This window comes from Hirsutella rhossiliensis (assembly GCF_020360975.1).
Source record: "Hirsutella rhossiliensis strain HR02 chromosome Unknown scaffold00012, whole genome shotgun sequence".
Classification (NCBI taxonomy): domain Eukaryota; kingdom Fungi; phylum Ascomycota; class Sordariomycetes; order Hypocreales; family Ophiocordycipitaceae; genus Hirsutella; species Hirsutella rhossiliensis.
In genome coordinates, this window is record NW_025408678.1 from 2,456,819 (window position 1) to 2,474,881 (window position 18,063).

The 18,063-nt window shown below is 59.6% G+C and overlaps 6 protein-coding genes across 6 annotated transcripts; 4 read left to right on the forward strand and 2 right to left on the reverse strand.

The window, feature by feature from the left end:
• Positions 1-975: 975 nt before the first annotated feature.
• On the forward strand, positions 976-1,667 carry HRG_09500 (vanZ like family domain-containing protein; the record flags this gene model as incomplete). The annotated part of the gene is made up of 2 exons (XM_044867971.1): positions 976-1,000; positions 1,081-1,667. The coding sequence occupies 2 exons, from the start codon at positions 976-978 to the stop codon at positions 1,665-1,667; spliced, it is 612 nt and encodes a 203-aa protein (XP_044717231.1).
• Positions 1,668-2,499: 832 nt separating this feature from the next.
• HRG_09501 (prefoldin subunit domain-containing protein) lies at positions 2,500-3,436 on the forward strand (the record flags this gene model as incomplete). The annotated part of the gene is made up of 6 exons (XM_044867972.1): positions 2,500-2,543; positions 2,611-2,739; positions 2,815-2,926; positions 2,979-3,077; positions 3,132-3,257; positions 3,314-3,436. 6 exons carry the CDS (start codon positions 2,500-2,502, stop codon positions 3,434-3,436), a joined length of 633 nt encoding a protein of 210 aa, XP_044717232.1.
• Positions 3,437-4,897: 1,461 nt separating this feature from the next.
• On the forward strand, positions 4,898-6,931 carry HRG_09502 (prefoldin subunit 3; the record flags this gene model as incomplete). Its single annotated transcript, XM_044867973.1, has 1 exon — positions 4,898-6,931. The coding sequence occupies one exon, from the start codon at positions 4,898-4,900 to the stop codon at positions 6,929-6,931; it is 2,034 nt and encodes a 677-aa protein (XP_044717233.1).
• A 3,327-nt stretch (positions 6,932-10,258) lies between these two features.
• On the forward strand, positions 10,259-11,530 carry HRG_09503 (uncharacterized protein; the record flags this gene model as incomplete). Its single annotated transcript, XM_044867974.1, has 1 exon — positions 10,259-11,530. One exon carries the CDS (start codon positions 10,259-10,261, stop codon positions 11,528-11,530), a length of 1,272 nt encoding a protein of 423 aa, XP_044717234.1.
• A 1,211-nt stretch (positions 11,531-12,741) lies between these two features.
• HRG_09504 (protein-tyrosine phosphatase domain-containing protein) lies at positions 12,742-14,330 on the reverse strand (the record flags this gene model as incomplete). The annotated part of the gene is made up of 2 exons (XM_044867975.1): positions 12,742-13,787; positions 13,844-14,330. The coding sequence occupies 2 exons, from the start codon at positions 14,328-14,330 to the stop codon at positions 12,742-12,744; spliced, it is 1,533 nt and encodes a 510-aa protein (XP_044717235.1).
• Positions 14,331-15,814: 1,484 nt separating this feature from the next.
• Positions 15,815-17,620, reverse strand: HRG_09505 (regulator of chromosome condensation (RCC1) repeat domain-containing protein; the record flags this gene model as incomplete). Its single annotated transcript, XM_044867976.1, has 1 exon — positions 15,815-17,620. The coding sequence occupies one exon, from the start codon at positions 17,618-17,620 to the stop codon at positions 15,815-15,817; it is 1,806 nt and encodes a 601-aa protein (XP_044717236.1).
• Between the last annotated feature and the right edge of the window lie 443 nt (positions 17,621-18,063).

An 18,063-nucleotide genomic window follows, 5' to 3' on the forward strand; every position in this document is an offset into this window, starting at 1 on the left:
AGCGGGACTTTTCCCACACCGGGGGTCCCAAGCGCCGGGTTGAGGTACCGGTACCTCGAGCGTCGCTGGCTGGGCCGAGGAGCCAGAGGTATCGCGAGGTTCTGGGGTCGCGTTTGGCGGCCGCCGCAGGGCAGCTGGAAATATACCTGCTCGAGCCGCACGGGGGCAGAAAGGCGATTCAACCGAGTCCAAAGTCGGTCCGAGGAACAGTCAGGCTTCTTTTACGTCAAAATGCGCGCGCGGTGATGCTTCAGCAAACTCGACGACACGGGGCCTGTGTAGCTGCGGCGCTTCGCAGGTGGTTAACCTCCTCTTTCGGCGCCGAAGACGCACACGGAACCCCCGCGCAGGGTCGTGGAAATTGTCACGTGACTCTGTGACTCGCACCTCAGAGCCGCCATCAACAGCACGAGGAGCATAGCACAATCGACGCTGCCCAAATGCACAATCAAAAGACGTGCCGCGTGGCAGGGATGCGGCATATCCTGTACTTTTTCGGAGTAGTGGACTTTGCGCCGGGAAACAAGCCGCCTTTCGTCATCGGGCCTCCCGCCTCCTCTTCGTCTTCCTGTACCACGACAGGCCAGGACAGATGAAACCATGCACTACCAGCCGGTACATTCTCCGGGGTACCGCTTCAAGCCTCGCACCCCGCATAGGTACATAGGTCCCGGTATCTCCAGGTCTAGACCATGCCCCCATTCGCTCCTGGCCACAGCTTCCCAGCCCCAGTGGCAGCTTTCGATTAACCCCCCCCCCGTTCCCACCTGACAGCCATCTTCGACTCCGCCGCGCCTCTCCGTACCTTTCTCCCTCCGCTGTTGCTCCGAGAAGCGTTTACGGCAATCGATTCTCCCGCAAATCCCGAGGCTTGGCTTGGGCGAGGTTGCTCAGTAGCTAAAGTGGCTGGCTCTCTGCCTGGAATCTATCGACTCGCAACCCTCTGGCATCGCAAGGCCTCGGCTGCGCTCCACGATGCGCATACGGTTGCCGTTTGCTGGTAGGTTCTCCGTACTTCCTCACGGTGCCCAACATCATCAAATTAGGCGCAGGCAACCGGCTGATTGTGTCTGCGACAAGGCGTCTTCCTGCTGCTGCTCCTGCTCGCTGGGTACGCCGGTCTCACGACGCTCCAGGTCGGCCACTTCGTCAACGATAAAGTCCTCCATACAGTCACCTTCTTCCTCCTCACAGTTGTCTTCTACTGGATCGTCGACACCAATCGCCGGCGGACCCTCAACATGACGCTTGTCGTCTGCACCCTCGCACTCGGTGTGGGCTCCGAATTCGTCCAAAGTTTCCTGCCCAACGACCGCGACTTCGACATGTACGACATCGTGGCCAACGTTGTGGGCAGCCTGGCGGGGGTGGGTCTCTGCTCGTGGTACCACAGGCGCATGCTCGAGCGGAGAAGACAGCTCAAGACTTACAACGCGGTGCCTGGCGAGGACGGTGCAGACGTGGAGCTGGGCCATGACCACGAGACGGGAATAGTGGAAGGCCCAGTCCAGCCCAGGACACTGGAGGAAGAGGTTGACAATTGGGACGAAAACGCGGCCGATGACTGGGACGGGAATGGCGCCGCTGATGCGTTCGCGTCTCCGATCGGCAAGAACAAAGACTCTGACGCCCCTGATTCAGGAGACGCCAAGAAGCGAGCGGACTAAGCCATAGTGGCTTCTCTGCGTGGACTGCTGCGACGGCTGTTGACGTTTTATCATGTGTACTAGTGATTACGGGCATGCTATTCTTGGCGTTAGAGTCGATTTACTAGGTCGTCATGCTGAGCGCTTGGAGTTCCTGAACGGATGTGTTTCCTTGCCTAGCTGTTTTGCCTCCGAGGTAAAAGAGCTTTGGCAGTCGTTGAATATTAATACGAAGCAGGACTCGTCGTTGTTGCCTGCTGTCCTTGCTGTTCCAGGCGTGCGTCGTGCGTCCTGGAGACGATCCGGCAAAGACGGGGGAGGGGTTCAGCATACACATACTTTACTTTTCTCTTTTTGATCGCTTCTCTGTTTGTGAAGCTGCCACCACGCAGCTCACATCCACTCGTGACCGTATATCGATTTGTCATGGCAGCATAATAGAGCTTCGTCATGCGTTCATTTATTGAGCATGTCCACCCAGTCATAGAAAGGATTGACCTTTACTACCAAAGGCTCAAAGCATAGCCTTGTAGACACATGATCGTGCATCCTTACCCAATATGTGATGCATTATCTCAGCTCGAGGGTCCGTCCGGTCATATATACTCGGATAAGCCACAGCCATGGCTCTCTTTCTCTCCACTCCCGCGAACTTCACATTTGGCATCTCCCTGCTCCTACTACCCTGTACCCCTCTCACCGACAAAATCCAGGTGAGCGAGCGAAACGACCGCGGTGAGACTGACCCCACTCTGGCTCTCACCGTGGCCGGCACCCCACTGACGAAATACATAACCCTGGTGCAAAAGCTCCTCCCTAGCGGCTACAATTCCACTGCGCGTTCAAGAGTGGCATGGTTGCGAATATGGCGGGCACAGACAAAGCGCCGGTCGCAGGGTAAGTCTTGAAGCTGTAGAGCCTCGTACAAGAGTGCTGAAGCGTTACTGACGAGAGTTTGTTGCAGTGCCGACGATGCTACGTCCAGCAACCCGCGGGGAATCCCACATGCGCCATTCGTGGACAAGGTCGAGGACTACGTCGCAGCACGTCAAGATGTCGAGCCGACGCTGCGGAGCTTCCAGGAGATGATCTCGTAAGTCGACTTGATGCCCGAGGATACGGGACGAGGCCGGCTTCTAGGTATTCGGTGGTAACCAGGCTGCTGCAGGAAATACCAGTTCATGGAGATGAACCTACAGCGCAGGATGGCGGGGCTGAAGGAGAAGATCCCGGACATTCAGAAGACTCTGGACACGGTTCAATTCTTGAAGTCGAGAAAAGTGCGCTTGGCAGCTTCGAGCGTGGCCGAGCAGAGCTGACTCGAGCCTCCAGGACGAGACCGACCCCATACAGACGACATTTGAGCTCAACGAGACGCTCTATGCCCAGGCGAACGTTCCGCCGACTGACGAGGTCTACATCTGGCTAGGGGTTCGACTTGCACGATGACCGCGACGAGAACAAGTAACACTGACAGAGGCATAGGCCAATGTAATGCTTTCATACCCCATAGAGGAAGCCGAGACTCTGTTAAGGTCAAAGCTGGCTACGGCAAAGGCCAGCCTTACAAACTGCGAGGAGGACTTGGATTTTCTGCGAGAACAGATCACAGTATGTGTTCAGAGTGATCCCTTCAGGAGACGACGGGGAACTGACGACATGGCTAGACCATGGAGGTTGCGACTGCCAGAGTTTACAACTGGGAGGTCGTGCAGAAGCGAAAAGATAAGGCACTTGACGATGAGGAAAAGAAGAAATCCAAAGACAGTGAGAAGTCGCCCAATGATTGATCGAGCGAATCGGGGGATGTGTTGGGGTGGTAAATCTGGTGGTGATTTAGACCACGGGTCTCCCGAAATGGCGTTTGCCGGGAGGCCACTGAAAAAAAAAACTTGTTCATAATCAAATACAAACAAGCGATTTCTTCCGCTCTGTTCCGGTTGTTACAACTGTTGCAAACAAACTCCCGACGCTGATGCCGTTGGCTTTGGAGCTGTTTGCTTTGCGGCGGCTAGCACCGCCTGCAGCTCGATATACTCATACACCCCGGTTGATGCATATTCCATTGGATCCACCCGGCTTCCATCCGAAGCTGGAAATATCAAGAGCAATTAACACCTTGTCCATCGTTCGCTATATAAGCCGTCCATCCCTCTGATCCCTTCGCTGTCGCCGCATCCATTACGTTGAAAGCATGACGAGGCATGCTCAGGAATGCGAAACGGGAGCTGGAGCGAAGGCGGCGACTGCCAAACCATGTGCTCGGTGCGATTGGAGTGAGTTTGACAAGCCTTGGACCGGATTCTAAATGCAAGAACTACAACTGACCGAGCACCAAGGCACAGCCTTGCCGCTCTCCGTCGCACGGTTGGAGCCGCCATATAGCTGGTGCTCAGCTTGCTGTCGCCCCCCAATACGATGAACCTCCGCGGCCTCGCGTCGCTCACAGTAGCGGAGCCCCCGGCAAGCTCTCTTCCGCTGGCTGGCGTAAGCGTCTGCGTTACGCTGACAACAAAACGACGGCTGCAAAAGAAGAAACCATCTTCGGCTGGGGCGATCGGAACGAGCTCATACCCAACGACCTCCACGTTGGCTCAGCCGGGCGACCAATCGTACGGAAACAACACTCGGTGCATGAGTTAGCAGAGGCTGAGCCGTGCGTATTGCTGAGCAAAGCAATCCGTGGCGGAAAAAGCGGCCATTACTGGATGCGAGAGGCTGCAATGGCTCGCAGTCTGCAACTTCCCATCCTTCTCCTGCAACTGCTGCTCCGAAAAGGGTCGCTCGCGCTGCCCGGGAGTAGCAAACTGCGAGAATTGCTGCCGAGCGACGAGGAACTGGACAAGAAGGCCGAAATTGCGTCGAGGTCCGATCCAACAAGCAGAGACTTGGATGACTGCCTGTACGTCCTCGAGGGCCAGACAGATGACGAGCGCTGTGAACGATTCCTTGAGCGCCACTCCCCCGGACCAAAATTTCTCTTCGCCTTTCTTCTCAGACCGTATTCGAACATCACCAAGGCCAACACGCTCTATTCCTTGATTGAATCCTGCCATACTTATTATGAGGACGAAACTGAGCCGGGAGCGAAACTGGGCCTCCAAACAGGGACGGAAAGACTCGAGAAATCGCTGGCGTTAAGCCGAGACGGGCTCAGCCACATCATGTCTTTGCTGGTAACTCACTGTCTCTTGGTGGAGCCTAGGTTCGTTGTCAAGCTTGGAGTTATCGCCGCGCGGTTCGTGGAAAAGATGGCGACGTATGCCGATGCGTCTGGGAAGCTGTACCTGATTCAGTGCGAGGTCTTCAACAACGCCTTGTCGATGCTCCAGCCGCGACAAGGAGCGCATCCGATGCAAAGGAGATGCCCCAATGCGTACTTCTGGGAGGCGCAGAGGACGCTGCTTGCCGCGTCCGCCGGCCTGGAGAAGCCACTGCAGGTGAGCCGGAAAGCGTTTCGGGCCATCCGTGGCGTACTAGCCGGCCAGGCCAAGAACCAGACGGAAATGCACAGCGCAACACGATATGCAGCGACCTGGCCTCCTTACTTGCGGCCTGCGGACGGTATGGACGAGACGGCCGATCCAGAGGACAGCTGGAGCCGGGCTGTAAACGCTGGCATCTTGATGCAAGAGGCTGGGTTTGCAAAGGAAGAGCGTGATGATGCTCTCGACGTTCTTCAGGGCATGACAACAGATGGGACACCCACCATTCACCAAAGGATCACAATTGTGAATCAACGGCACGTCGGAACCTGGGAGGCCTCCATCAGAGCGACGCGGAACGCGCAAGAGGCGTGGGAGAGATTCCAGGACCCCCCACATCCTGGTTGGAAGCCTGGTCCAGCGCAGTACTCGGCCATGTTTGAAAAGCTGACTCTACGCGAGGCCGATGGGAACAGCCACTTGTTGCCCGGAGACAAGGCGTTGAGCTTTCCTACACTTCGGGACGCAAACCTGGCCGAGTTTGAGAGGGTCCGGTTACGCCCCCCAAGTGTGACGCAACTGTATCGGCAGATGCGACTCAACGGCATCAGACCAAAGGGCAGCTGCCTTCAGATCCTCGTAGCGAATGCCGAGTCCCTTGACACTGCACACGGCTATCTGCGAGACAGCGCAGAGAAGGAAACGATTGTTGACAGCCTGACCGCCGATGATCCCAAGCCGGAACAGCTCAGGGCTGTGCCCATGAACCTGTTTGAAGCCTACATTCAGGTGTGCTCGCGGGTGGATGGAAGGCGGGGGGATCGGCCGCTGAGGCGCGGCATGCATTTAGCCAGCCTTCGACTGGATGCCGCCTCTTCTCGCTGGGCTCCGGTCATCTGGGGGCCCCTGCTCAAGGCTCTTTCGCAGCATCGCAGAGCCATCAAGGTCTCCCGCTCGGAGCAGCTCCGACTTTTCCTGCGAATTATGGACCGCATCGACGAGATTAGTGGAATGACTCTGCCCACGTTCATCCAGTTTGCTAAATGCATTCGCAAGGTTATCAGACGGGAGCTGCCCGAGCTACTGATTGATCTAGAGACGGCCGAGGGGGCGAAGAAGAATCATCTTGGACATTTTTATACTTTGAGTACTGCAGATCAAGGAACAGACGATGCACTCGGGAAGGCGCCCTACTCGCTCCTCAGGGCGGCTGCAGAGCGCATCAAGGATATGTTTAATGGGCTGGTGGCGCAGGAGAGGCACAACCAAGGGCTGTTGGAGGTGCACCAAGTAGCACCACTGGATCGGATGGCTTGCCGGACGGACCCGGTGAGCAGTGAACATGCATACGACTACATGGTCTCGTTGGCGTTTCTGGGCGAGTTTGACGAGATGGCAAGGACGCTGCGTTGGTTGATGGAGGAGTGGGAACAGCCGGACGTGGTGGACGCGATTCAGGAGCTGGATGAGCCGCCACATCACGCAAACTTTTTCGAGACGCTGTGTGCGTTCCGGCTGCTGGCAGAGCCGATGCTTGGCGACGCAGTGGTCAAGTCGCTGCGGCAGGGGTTGGAGGCGTCGGCTGCAGGGTGGGCGTGGCCCGATGAGGAGGCCGTGGCGATGTTTGTGGACATGCAGCAAGACGACTTCATCGCCACGCTGCAGCGCGTACTGGGCAGAGTACGACACTGGCAGACGGTCGAGCAGACAGCAGAAGCTCCGGAGCCCGAGGCCGCGTTTCGCGTGGAGGACGCTCTCGTCAAGGGAAGATTACACCACATGCGCTATTGCGGATTGCCTCGCGGCGGCGATGGGGACGGCGTTGCAGGGCCACAGGACCCCTCGGGGAACTGGTGTTGATTAGACGCGGCGGCTGGGCGTGTGGTGGCCATGACGGATGAGGACAATAGACGACGGATGGATACCCCCTGATTGCGCATGCAAGATATGGATTGATGGATCATAGATGTTGCATCACATGGCTAGAGCAGACACCGCGGTGGCTGGAGGGTGTGGCAAAACTGTCCGTCTCTTATCATCTACGGCATACCGCATGAGAAGCAGGCTCGGCGGCTAGCGATGCTGGATGCCGGCACCCGTGCATTATACGTTGGATATTGCGTGCATGCGAGAAATGATGGCGATACGGAGGTCTATTTCGAATTCACTCTGGACGCAAGCAATGCGCTAAGCATTCCGGGGTCTGTGGTGGGAAGGCATGCCCGGGCCAGAACCTGCCGCGTGAGACCAGCGACCACCGTCGCAGGAAAGAACCGGGGCGGGGAACGAAGGAACAAGAGAGCGAGACAAACACGACGAGTGGAAAGGAAAAGTCTCGACGGCACAGCCCAACGAAAACAGGCAGCAAATCATCCCGGACACGAGCAGCGGCGTGAAAGCGATGCAACAAGCGAGGCCGGTGAAGCGCGGGCGATTGGCCAGCAGCGTCTCACGGCAGGCGGCGGGCGGCTCCCGCAAGCCGCAGCTCGCACGCCAATCACGACGCGACCTGGCGCCCAGTCGAGCAGCCGCGCGGATGCAGAGCTCGCCCTGTCTCCCCTCGCCCGAGCGTTGGCTGGCTGGGGCGGGCCTGGGGGCTCGGCTCCAATGTCCCGTCCTTTGTTGCAAAAGGCCCCGGGCTGCTGTTGGTGGCCCGCGGCTGCTCGAGCTGACGGTCGGGCGGCCTGGAGCGTGACAATGGGACAAGAGGAAGAGTCGGGGCGAGGGAGGGGGGATACATAATGGGCTCGGGGACGTCGATCAGCTCTCGATTTGCCCGTGTGTTCGTGATCTTGGATCTTCTTCTCTTTGTTGCTTCCCTTTCCCTTTGTCCTTCTCCGCCGGCGGATTCGGCCTGGGCTCCTGTTTCTTGTACAACTGTGGATTTCCTTGAGTCGTCTGCCTCTTCGTCGTTGCCTTTGTGTCTCCGAACATCTCTGTCAGGAACCCCTTTGCTTTTCCTCGTCCGTCTTTAGACGCGTCCGTTCTTCATCGGCTCTTCGTATGCGGTTCCTCTCACTTCCTCCTTCTTCCCACGCCATTTGGCTTCTTTATCTTGCGGCTTTGTCCCGTCACCGTCCTCTGTCTGTCCAGAAGATGCCGTTTTGCTGCGGATAAAGCAACTCATCACAAAACCGTTTGCTCATTCTTCCCTGCCCGTCCATTTCCTCTCTTCTTCTTTTCCCTCTCTCTAAACAAAATCCAACCCGGCCCATCATTTCCTTTTGCGGATTTCTTTCTCGGCATCCTCCCCGTTTACACAAGTCTTTCGCCCGTCTCTGCCGCACTGACAGCCGGCGGCAGCAAGATGCGCGGCCAGGTTCGACTTGCCGCCGCCGCCATCCTTCTCTTGACTAGTCAGCCCGGACAGGCAGGTCCCTTGAATTGGGCTGGCAAAGTGTTTGTGACTCCCTTCATCTCTCTTCTCTGTTCTCCCCGTTATGGCTAACAGCAGCGGCCAGAGTAGAAAGGCGGCAAGATGTCTCTAGTACCCCGAAACTTTACACGCTCTCTCCAGTGCCCGACAGGTTTGTCTCGCCCCTTTCTCGGCCTCACTTCTTCGACGGCTTACAAGATGCCAGCTCGAGCGATGCTCCAGCGACGACTCCAGTGACGCCGGCAAGCGAGAGTGTGGGCCCTGCTTCTTCACCCAAGCCAGCTGTCACCCCAGTTGCAGCCGAGCCGTCGAGTATACCTCTCGTGGTTATCCCTATCGACGAGTCGTCAACTGCGACTGGAAGCTCGACCGCACTTTATACCCCCCCCGGGGAAACTGCTTCAAGCACACAGTCTATCACGGCGCCCTCTTCTAGCGCAGAGACCACAAGTGCTCAGTCAAGCATTGACATGTCCACCCCTGGCTCGTCTGGCGCAGCTACGCTATCAACAGCCGAGTCGTCGAGTACTCCTGTGCCAACCACGCTCTCAACCGCTACTTCTCCTGCCGGTACGGAGCCTTCTGAGTCGACAACGTCTCCAAGTGACCTCAGCTCGCAGGCTTCCACCTCAGAGCCATTTGCGTCGTACGAATCTCCAACCGCCTTGCCGAGCGGGACAACAACCCCGCCAGACAATCTGCCCACAGGCATGGACTCGAAGACCGCATCACCGAGCATGGCAGGGCTCTTGCCAAGCACGACAACCCATTTGGGCACGGCAGAGAGCGATTCCGTTCTTCCAACAACCTCACAGCCTGAGGCTTCGTCAATCTCGAGCGCTGAAAGGGGAATCCCGACCGGCACCGCGATCCCAAGCTCCGCCGCCGTCGGCTCAGGGACAGGTGATGTCGCTTCGACCGGAGGCGGCTCATTAGCCTCGTCACCACCTGTTGCCCAGCCTGAAACGATGGCCAGCCCGTCAAAAGTGCTTCCAAGCACGACTGTCTACAATGGACCTGTTGGCGACCTTTCCACGGAAACACCTGCTACAAGCCTGGCCTCTACCTCGACGCAGTCGTTTACTGACTCTTTGGCACTCCCAAAGACTGACCCGCTGCCGACGTTGCTGCCGTCGACGAAGTCGTTTACTGACTCTCTGGCCCTTCCAAGGACTGACCCCCTGCCGCCGCCACTACCGTTGACGCAGTCTCCCACTGATTCCTTGGCTGTTCCAAAAACCGACCCTCCCCCGCCGCTGTCGATGCCGTCACCCACAGACTCGTTGGCTCTTCCAAGGACTGACACTCTGCCGCCGCCACTACCGTCGACGCCGTCACCCACGGACTCGTTGGCTCTTCCAAAGACCGACCCGTTCCCGCCACCTCCGCCCTCAACGCAGTCGGTGACCGATTCCCTGGCTCTTCCAAGGACTGACCCCCTGCCGCCGCCACTACCGTCGACGCAGTCTCCCACCGACTCCCTGGCTCTTCCAAGGACTGACCCTCTGCCCCCGACACTACCGTCGACGCAATCTCCTACTGATTCCTTGGCTCTTCCCAAGACTGATCCGCTGCCGCCGCCACTGTTATCGACACCCTCACCCACCGACTCCCTGGCTCTTCCAAGGACTGACCCTCTCCCCCCGCCGCCACTGCTATCAACGCCGTCACCCACCGACTCGTTGGCTCTTCCAAGGACCGACCCTCTGCCGCCGCCACTACCGTCGACGCAGTCTCCCACCGACTCCCTGGCTCTTCCAAGGACTGACCCGCTGCCGCCTTCGCTGCCGCCCACGCCATCTCCCTCGTCGATGGCGCCAGGACCAACCCCGGAATCTCCTCCAGTCACCGTCCAGCCAACTGGTTCACCGAATCCCCTGGTGCCCACGCAAAGGACAGACTACCCCGTTGGTACCGCCTCCGTACCGGCAAACGTGTACGAAACGAACCTTGCTCAGGCCAAGAGCCTCAACAACCTGAACTCTGGCCTGACGCCCCAGTCCGCCTGTTCCGGCACGCAGGTTGCCTGTATCGAAGGCCAGATCGCTCGCTGTAGCTCCGGCGTGTTCCAACTCGAGGCGTGTCCGGGAGACCAGAAATGCCTGGCTTTCCCGATGCCCATGACAGAGGGCGTTTCCATCGGTTGCAGAAATCCTCAGGAGGCGCAGAGTGTCATTGGAAATGGGGCCGGCGGAGGGACCCCGACCAGTGTGGCCCCGGTACCGGCCGAGACGACCACAGCTACCGTGATGGGGGGACCGCCCCTGACCACGACGACCTTCATCACTATCGTGGGTAGCACGTCTCTTCCGATCGCGGACCTATCGCCGCCGGCCAATGTTCTTGAGACGCCATCCACGGTTCCCGAGCCGCCGCCCGCTTCTCCCGCTACTAGTTTGACGAATGTGCCGGAGCCCCCTGAATCATCCCCGGCGTCGCCATTGCCGGTGGCGCCAGCAGCTCCGTCACCCATGCCTCCACCGGCTCCCTCGCCTGTGCCGCCAGCAGCTCCCTCGTCCATGTCACCGCCGGCGCCTCCACCATCGCCGGCGCCCCCGCCATCAACCCCATCTCCGCCTCCAGCGCTTGTGGGCGAACCTCCCAAACTGCCTCTGAGCGACGTGGACACTTTTGCGTCCGCAATTCAATCGCTCAAGCCGAATCCCACACCCTCGAGCCCTGGCCCGGTCGCTCAGGGAACTCCTCCCCCCGCTTCTCCCAGTCCCCTAGACCCCGCCTCCGTGCCCCTGGTGGTTATTCCCATCGAAGACGAGCCCTCTTCCAGCAACGGAGACCCCGCCTCCACGCCCCTGGTGGTTATCCCCATCGAAGACGGCCCGAGCGAGAAATTGGCCCATCCGAATCCCTCCAAGTATCCGTTACCTATTGGGAAGGCGGCGACGGTGACCACGCAGGCCGCCAGCCCTGAGGACGGCCAAGGAGGCGGCATAGGAGACAGCGGCGCGCCTCGCACCACCGAAGTTGTCAACGGCACGCCCACCGTGTCCGTCTATCTCACCGTCACAGTCACGGAGAAGGAGCGAGAGACCCGGACGGTTACGCTTCTTGTGCCCACCAGTTGAGGCTGCGTTGGAGAAGGGGGAGGGGGAGGGCCATTGGGGCCGCATTGAGCGAGTGGGGATTCGTTTCTTGGGAAGGGGCCCGTTGGGTTCTTGCACGTAATACGCATGACGAATGCACACTTTAGAAGTTGGGAGATGGAGAGCAGTGTATAGAATGGGCATCGATGGTGTACTGTATTGTAATAGTTTTGTCACTTATGGGTCTGACAACATCGTTGGAATTAACGCTACATTGTAGCAGCAATGCCGTTTCCGTTCCTTTCTGGGTATATTGCGCCCTGCTTTACGGTGGTCTGTATCCGTACATGGAGAGGAGACGCGGTGTTGAACGAGGGTGGAAGCTGGAATACTGCAACGCGCGGTGAGCCTTCACTCGTCCTCGTCCCACCCGTTTTGGGGTTCTCCCTTCTTCTGGCTAGGCCCTGGGACTATGCCGGCTCTCATTGCTGGTTACGCGTTTTCACAGCTTCAGCTGCACCTCCCTTGGCGGGTCTTGACGACAGGCCGCGCGGGCGCGCGACTTCATGTGGTGAGTGACGAGCCGGACCCAGTCCCGGGACAGACGACCGGGTTGATTGATTTAGTCTTGCCCACCAACCCCTTCCCCGGCAGCGACTAAGACTGGTGCTTCCAAAAGCTCTCGGCTAAGCACCATGCTATGCCGCCTTGCACAGACTGCGCGTGAAATACCAAACACGAGCCAGAACGGAACATGGAGGGACGGAGATGCAAAGAAACAAGAAAAAGACGGCCCGAAACACCGCTCTCCAACCTCTCCCTCCGCCCCGGGCGAACGTCCTTGTAGCCGCGCCGGGCTGCGGACTGTACGATGCAGCATCTCGTCCTTCCTTCCTCCCTTTCCTTCCTGGAACAAAGATGAAAAAAGTGTACAAGAGGGTATAACAAGACAAGAGGAATGGAAACAGGGAGGGCATGATAGGGAGATGTATATCCAATCTCCAAAACGAACCCCCCAAAAAGGGCCTTGCGCTTTGAGGTTCAAGTGAATGGGTGTGGTGTGAAGGGCAGTGGTGATGATGGCGCTGGTAGTGTTGGTGTCGGTGGTAGTGGTGAGATTGCAGACGGAAGGCCTATTCGTCGTACCAAGGAGAGTTGGCCCGGCGCAGAGCCTCGGATCGCATGAGCCCCAGCCGCGCCATGCAGCAAGCCGACCCGAGCCGCCACCTCGAGGCGTCGGTGCCGGCGGCGGCCTACGGAGCCGGCACCGCGTCGGCGGTCTTGTCGGTAAAGGGATCCGCCACCTCGAGCCTCTTGGGCGCAGGCTCGCCGCAGTCGTGCGCGCCGCCTTCGTCGTCGTCCGGGACGCCGTACTTGTCGCGCCAGAGCTTGCGCACGACGTGGTAGATGAACTGGTACTGGATCTCGCCCTGGACCATGCCGCGGCGCTGCTGGCGGAGGGACTCGACGGCATCGAAGATAGGGTCGGGCGTCTTGGCCGACGAGTCATAACCGTCAAAGGCGCCCGTTTCGAGCTCGCGCATCAGGTGCTCGAGGCAGATGAAGGTACCGGTGCGGCCGATGCCGGCGCTGCAGTGGACGATGCGAGGCCCCGAGGGAGCGCTGTACTCGCGCGACAGCCTCATGAGTTCGAAGAAGCCGTCCATGTCGTGGAGGGTGGGGACGCCAAAGTCGGGCCACCGCCGGTAGAGGAGATGCCAGACGACGCGCGTCTTGTCTTCGCCCTCGACGTCGAGCAGCAGCTTGCGAATCTCAATAGCGCCGTCGGCGGCCTCGTCCTGACAGACAAAGGTGAGCTGGGCGGTCCAGCCGTCGGCCCAGACGTCATCCTCGTTGAGGGACCAGGTGGACTCGTCGTCGCAGTTGGGGAAGTACTGGTGGCACTTGACGAAGCCGTTTTCGTGCATGGTGGTGAGCTGGACGATGACGGCGGGCGAGGGCATCTGTTCGGCGACCATGCGCCAGACGTAGTCGAACGAGGGTTCGGTGGGGCCCTGCATGGCAATGTAGCGCAGGGGCGGGAGGGAGTCGTCGGAGGGCGAGCAGAGGACGACGGCCGAGGCGTTGACGTAATCGAACTGGTTGGCGGGGACGTGAAGCCTGACGCGGTTGTAGTTCCAGGGGCGGATGTTGCTGTAGCGGTCCATGGCGCCCCGGAGGTGGAAGTCGAGCTGCTGGTAGTGGCCCCATCGGTACTCGTCAATGTTTTGGTTGCGGTGGGCGTCGGCGACTCGGAGGCGTTCCGCCCAGGTGATTTCGTGGAACTTGCGATCGATCTCTGGGCGCATGTCAGAGGAAGGGAGGGGGAGGGAGTGTGCGGGCGAGACAACCAACCTTGAGTGGAGAGGGCGAGGAAACCCGGCAGCTCGGGGCGGGACGGAGGGCGATGGTTGGTCAGGTGCTGGAGGCCATGGCTGGTGGTGCATCGTGACACGGGCTGCGGTGCGACGCCGTCCTGGTTGAAGACTGCGACGACGGGCGAGCACGAGGGCTGGTGGGCGGGCGAGGAGCGGCGGGCGCGCTTGGCCGAGGCGCGAATCTTGAGGCTCCGAAAAGGCGACTTCTTGAGGAGCGGCGGCTGCTGCTGCTGCTGCTGCTTCTGCTGGTGATTTAGCAGCATGCGCGGCTGCTGCGGTGGCGGCGACGGCGGCGGGGGCGGGGGCGACCACGAAGATGGTGACGACGAAGGCGCAGCAGCAGCGGGGGCCTCGGGGCTCTTGGGCCACTCTCCGCTGGCGGCGGCGTCTCTGCTGGAGCGGCGGACCGCGGTTTCGATGGTCGGGGGCTTGGGCTTTCGGCGAAGGCGCGAGAGCGTGTCCATGGCTTGGGCGTTGGGAGGCGTCGGCAGAGGTTTGAACGGTGAGGCCACCACCCGGGCGGCGGCGGCGCGGGAGCAAAACGATGCTGGCGGATCGCACACGCACGGGTGCCCGGGGGGAGGAAGAGGGAGACGCAACAGAGAGGGATGCAACAAGAGAGGATGTGAAAGGGGGGGAGGGAGAAAGGAGAGCCGGTTTTTTACTCGTCCCGTCTCCAGCCAGCAGAGAGCAACGCGAGGGGACAAAATAGGAGAGGGGCAGTAGCCAGCTCAGCTGGCCGGACACGAGGGACAAAGAGGGGAGCCGACAAAGCCCCGTGTCTCGGGTGAGAAGGAGGAGGAAGAGGCGGCGCTCGTGGCAGTGGGAGGAGAGGGACGGTTTTGGCGATGACGGGCTCGTTGAAGACGTTTGTGGACGGCTGCGGTAGCACCGGTAGCGGGGGAACGGGTGGTATTTTAGGGGCGGCAGTGGGTGGGTGGCAGCGGTGAGTGCTGCTACTAGGTACCTAGGTACTAGTACTGTGAGTCAGGTACGTACCTAGATACCTAGGTGAGTTTATAGCGGAAAGGGCTATGAGAAGCGAGCCCCCGTCGGTACCTAGGTACTTGAGCATACATGGCTTGTGCGGGTACAGCTTCATAATTACAGTCAGTAATTACCTGTTCTGTCTACCTTGGTCGGTGACGGCACTGGCAGGACGAAAGAGAACAGTACTCATGACTGCATCCATGTACGAGACAAGGCGCCTGCACGTACATACGAGGAGCCTGCTGCTGAGTCGGTACGTATATGATGACCGTATCATGCAGGTAGGTAGCACCTTAGGTACTGTATTCAGGTATTCTTCAAGCCTCGTGCGGGTAATAGCAGATGCACGGATGAGGCTGCATGCGACTTCTATTCTTAGGCCGCCGCCTCCTCCATAATGCATCGCTAATCCCATGTGGCGGCGGCCGAGATCAAGTGCGTTGGTTTGCCCGTCTCAAGTTTTCCACCGACCGCTCAACGCGTGGCCGCGGCTGAGACTGTGTCAGGGCCGTGCTGTCTAGACCAGGCTTTCCAGAGCGGAGCAGGCCTCGTTGCAATATACACGCCCCGTCAATACACGGGACCTCCGGCTAGACTCCCTTACAAGTTACAGCCTACGCCAAGTTCTGGTCCAGAACTAATACCTCCCTCCCTTCTTATGACTCCAAATGGGGAGATACACAAGAAAACGGCCCGTCAACGACGTCCTCAGCTTGCCAGGGGCCCACGGAATCACACCCCAAGCCAGGGCAACCCCCCCCCCACGTAAGGCCCATGCAGGCGTCCCCGTCATCTGTCCCGTCATCTGTGAATGACAACCTCGCTCGCGATACGAGGGCCCGTCTCGACGTCACCTCTAAACCCTCCTGCTCGACACCGACACCTCGCATTGCCGCCTGTCGGCCTCCCATCATGACCACGCCCCCACGCGACGCTCCTCATACTCCCAGCCAGGTCCTCAAACGGCAGAATACACGCCCGTGACAAACTTGCCGCACTCGACCTTTTGCTCCAGCGTCACCTTGCGGCCCATGCCACCCTCGCCCACGCGAGCCGTCGACCGCGGCGTCAGGCAGAGGCGGTGCACCTCGCCCCCCCTCCCCTTGTCCGCGTCGCCTGAACCCCCATCCAGCGGGCCAATGTACGTCGGCGTGTTCATGTTGGTCCTCTTGCCCGTGCCCAGCTGGTAATGCTCGTTGCCTCCCCAGAACACCACATCCGCCCCCCAGTTGGTCTCGTTCTCGCTCGACTGCTTCGAGATGTTGGTCTCCGTCACGTTGTCCATGACGGCCGAGCAGTGCGTGCTCCCGATGCTCAGTGACTTGAGCTTGATGGGCATCATCCGGTTGGTCTTCTCGTCAAACTCAAACAGCGACGAGAGCGTCTTGACCTTGGCCGGTCCAAGCGACACGTGCGTCCACTTGCCTGTCCCCAGCGTCCCAGACACGCCCTGCCCGCAGGCCCACAGGTCAGAGACGGTTCGAGGCATCCGCTTCGCCGGCGCCGCGCTCAAGACGCCTCGTCCGGTCCCTGGCGCTTCTGCGTCGACAGTGAAGAAGGTGTTGACCCCTCCGGCGGCAATCGCTGTCACTTTGGGCACGAGCCCGCTGTTCCCGTAGAGTTTGTTGGTCGACACCATGGACGGTGTCGATACGAATGGCAGGCTCACCTCGGCTTCAAATCCGAGCTGGCCAAACGTGTTATCGCCAAAGGTAAACACTCTCCCGGCCTTGTCCGAGACTACCGAGTGGAAATCACCCGTGGCAATCTTGTCAATGTCGAATCCGCCGAGAGTCGCCACCTCGTGAGCTTGGTCATAGGGACCCGCCGGCCTCGTCTCCCAGCCGAGACCGGGGATGCCCATCTGGCCCTTGGCGGGGAACGAGGTGGCGCTTGAGGCCGCAGAAAAGACTCGCCCGCGGTTGGTCAACAGGAGGCAGTGTTCAAGGCCGCTGCTGATATCCGTCACCTTTTCACCTCGAGTCAGCTTGGTGGGGGTCAAGTTCCTAAAGCTGATGGGCTCCTTGCCACCGGAGCTCCAGAGAGACCACGAGCTCTTGCTCTTCTCCTGCTTCACGCCCTCCTGTTGATCGTCGCGTGACGCGGGGATAGAGTAGACGGCGCCCTTCCGCGACAGCGCAATTACGTGGTCCGCCGAAACCTCCAGTTTGACGAGATCCTTACCCCTGAGAGTCGCCTCGGGCCTAGGGTCCGCCTTGGAAAAGCCCGAGCCCCATTGCACCAGGTCTCCGTTTTCAGTAATGGCGGCCCCAAACTCCCGGGTGAGCTTCAAGTCTCGCAGAAGCTGGTCGTCGAAAAAGCCAATCCGCCGCGGCAGCTTGACATACTTGTCGTTGGAGTTGGGATCGATGACCTTGCCGACATTGGAGCCCCAGGCGTAGACGCCCGGGTGCTCCCAGCTGTTCTTGACCTGGAGATGTTGTGAGCTGATGAGGTCCCTGTTGTCCTCCTTGGACACGGCCTGCTTCCTCGGCTTCTCGAACTCCAGCTCGGGTGCGGCCCGCTCAGCCTGGTCCGGCTCGGGTGCGGGCTGCCCCGAGAGCTGGGGATAGTAGTATGCGCCGGCAGCTGCGGCGGCGAACACAGCAGCAAAGCCGACGACTTTCCCACCGCGACGTGGGCCACGCTTCTGAGTCGAATTACTGGCGTGCCGCGCCCACTGGCGTTGGGATGCGACGACTGGTCTCTGCGCGGAGCAGCCGATCTGAGCCGCTCGCCGGAGAGCTTTCTGGGACGAGTTCATGACGAACAAGTTTGCCGTATCTCGTGGGTGGATGGATTGGATGGCTTGAGAGGCGTTCAAGATGGAGACCGTGATCTGGGAGAGCCACAGACAAAGCAGTGGGTTTGAGAGTGGTCGATGGTCGGATCTAGGAAATGGATTGTGAGGTCATGGACTTTCTGCCACTTGCACCAACTGAGACTTTGCGACGCTAAAAGGTGCGGCTGCTTAATTACCCGTCGTTACAAGCCATCTACGACGGCTCCTATTGGCTGACGTGCCCTCAAACGGCGATGGGCGGTAGTCGGGAAAGTAGATGGAAAGTACCCGCCCCTGCAGCTGGAGCGACGCCCGCACCTGCATTACATAATCGATATCCGTTTCGCCGGAGGCTGCTGCTAAAGGTACGACGATTGGTACTTTTTTACATCGGCGGACGGAGCAATTGATTCCGCTCGGGCCGG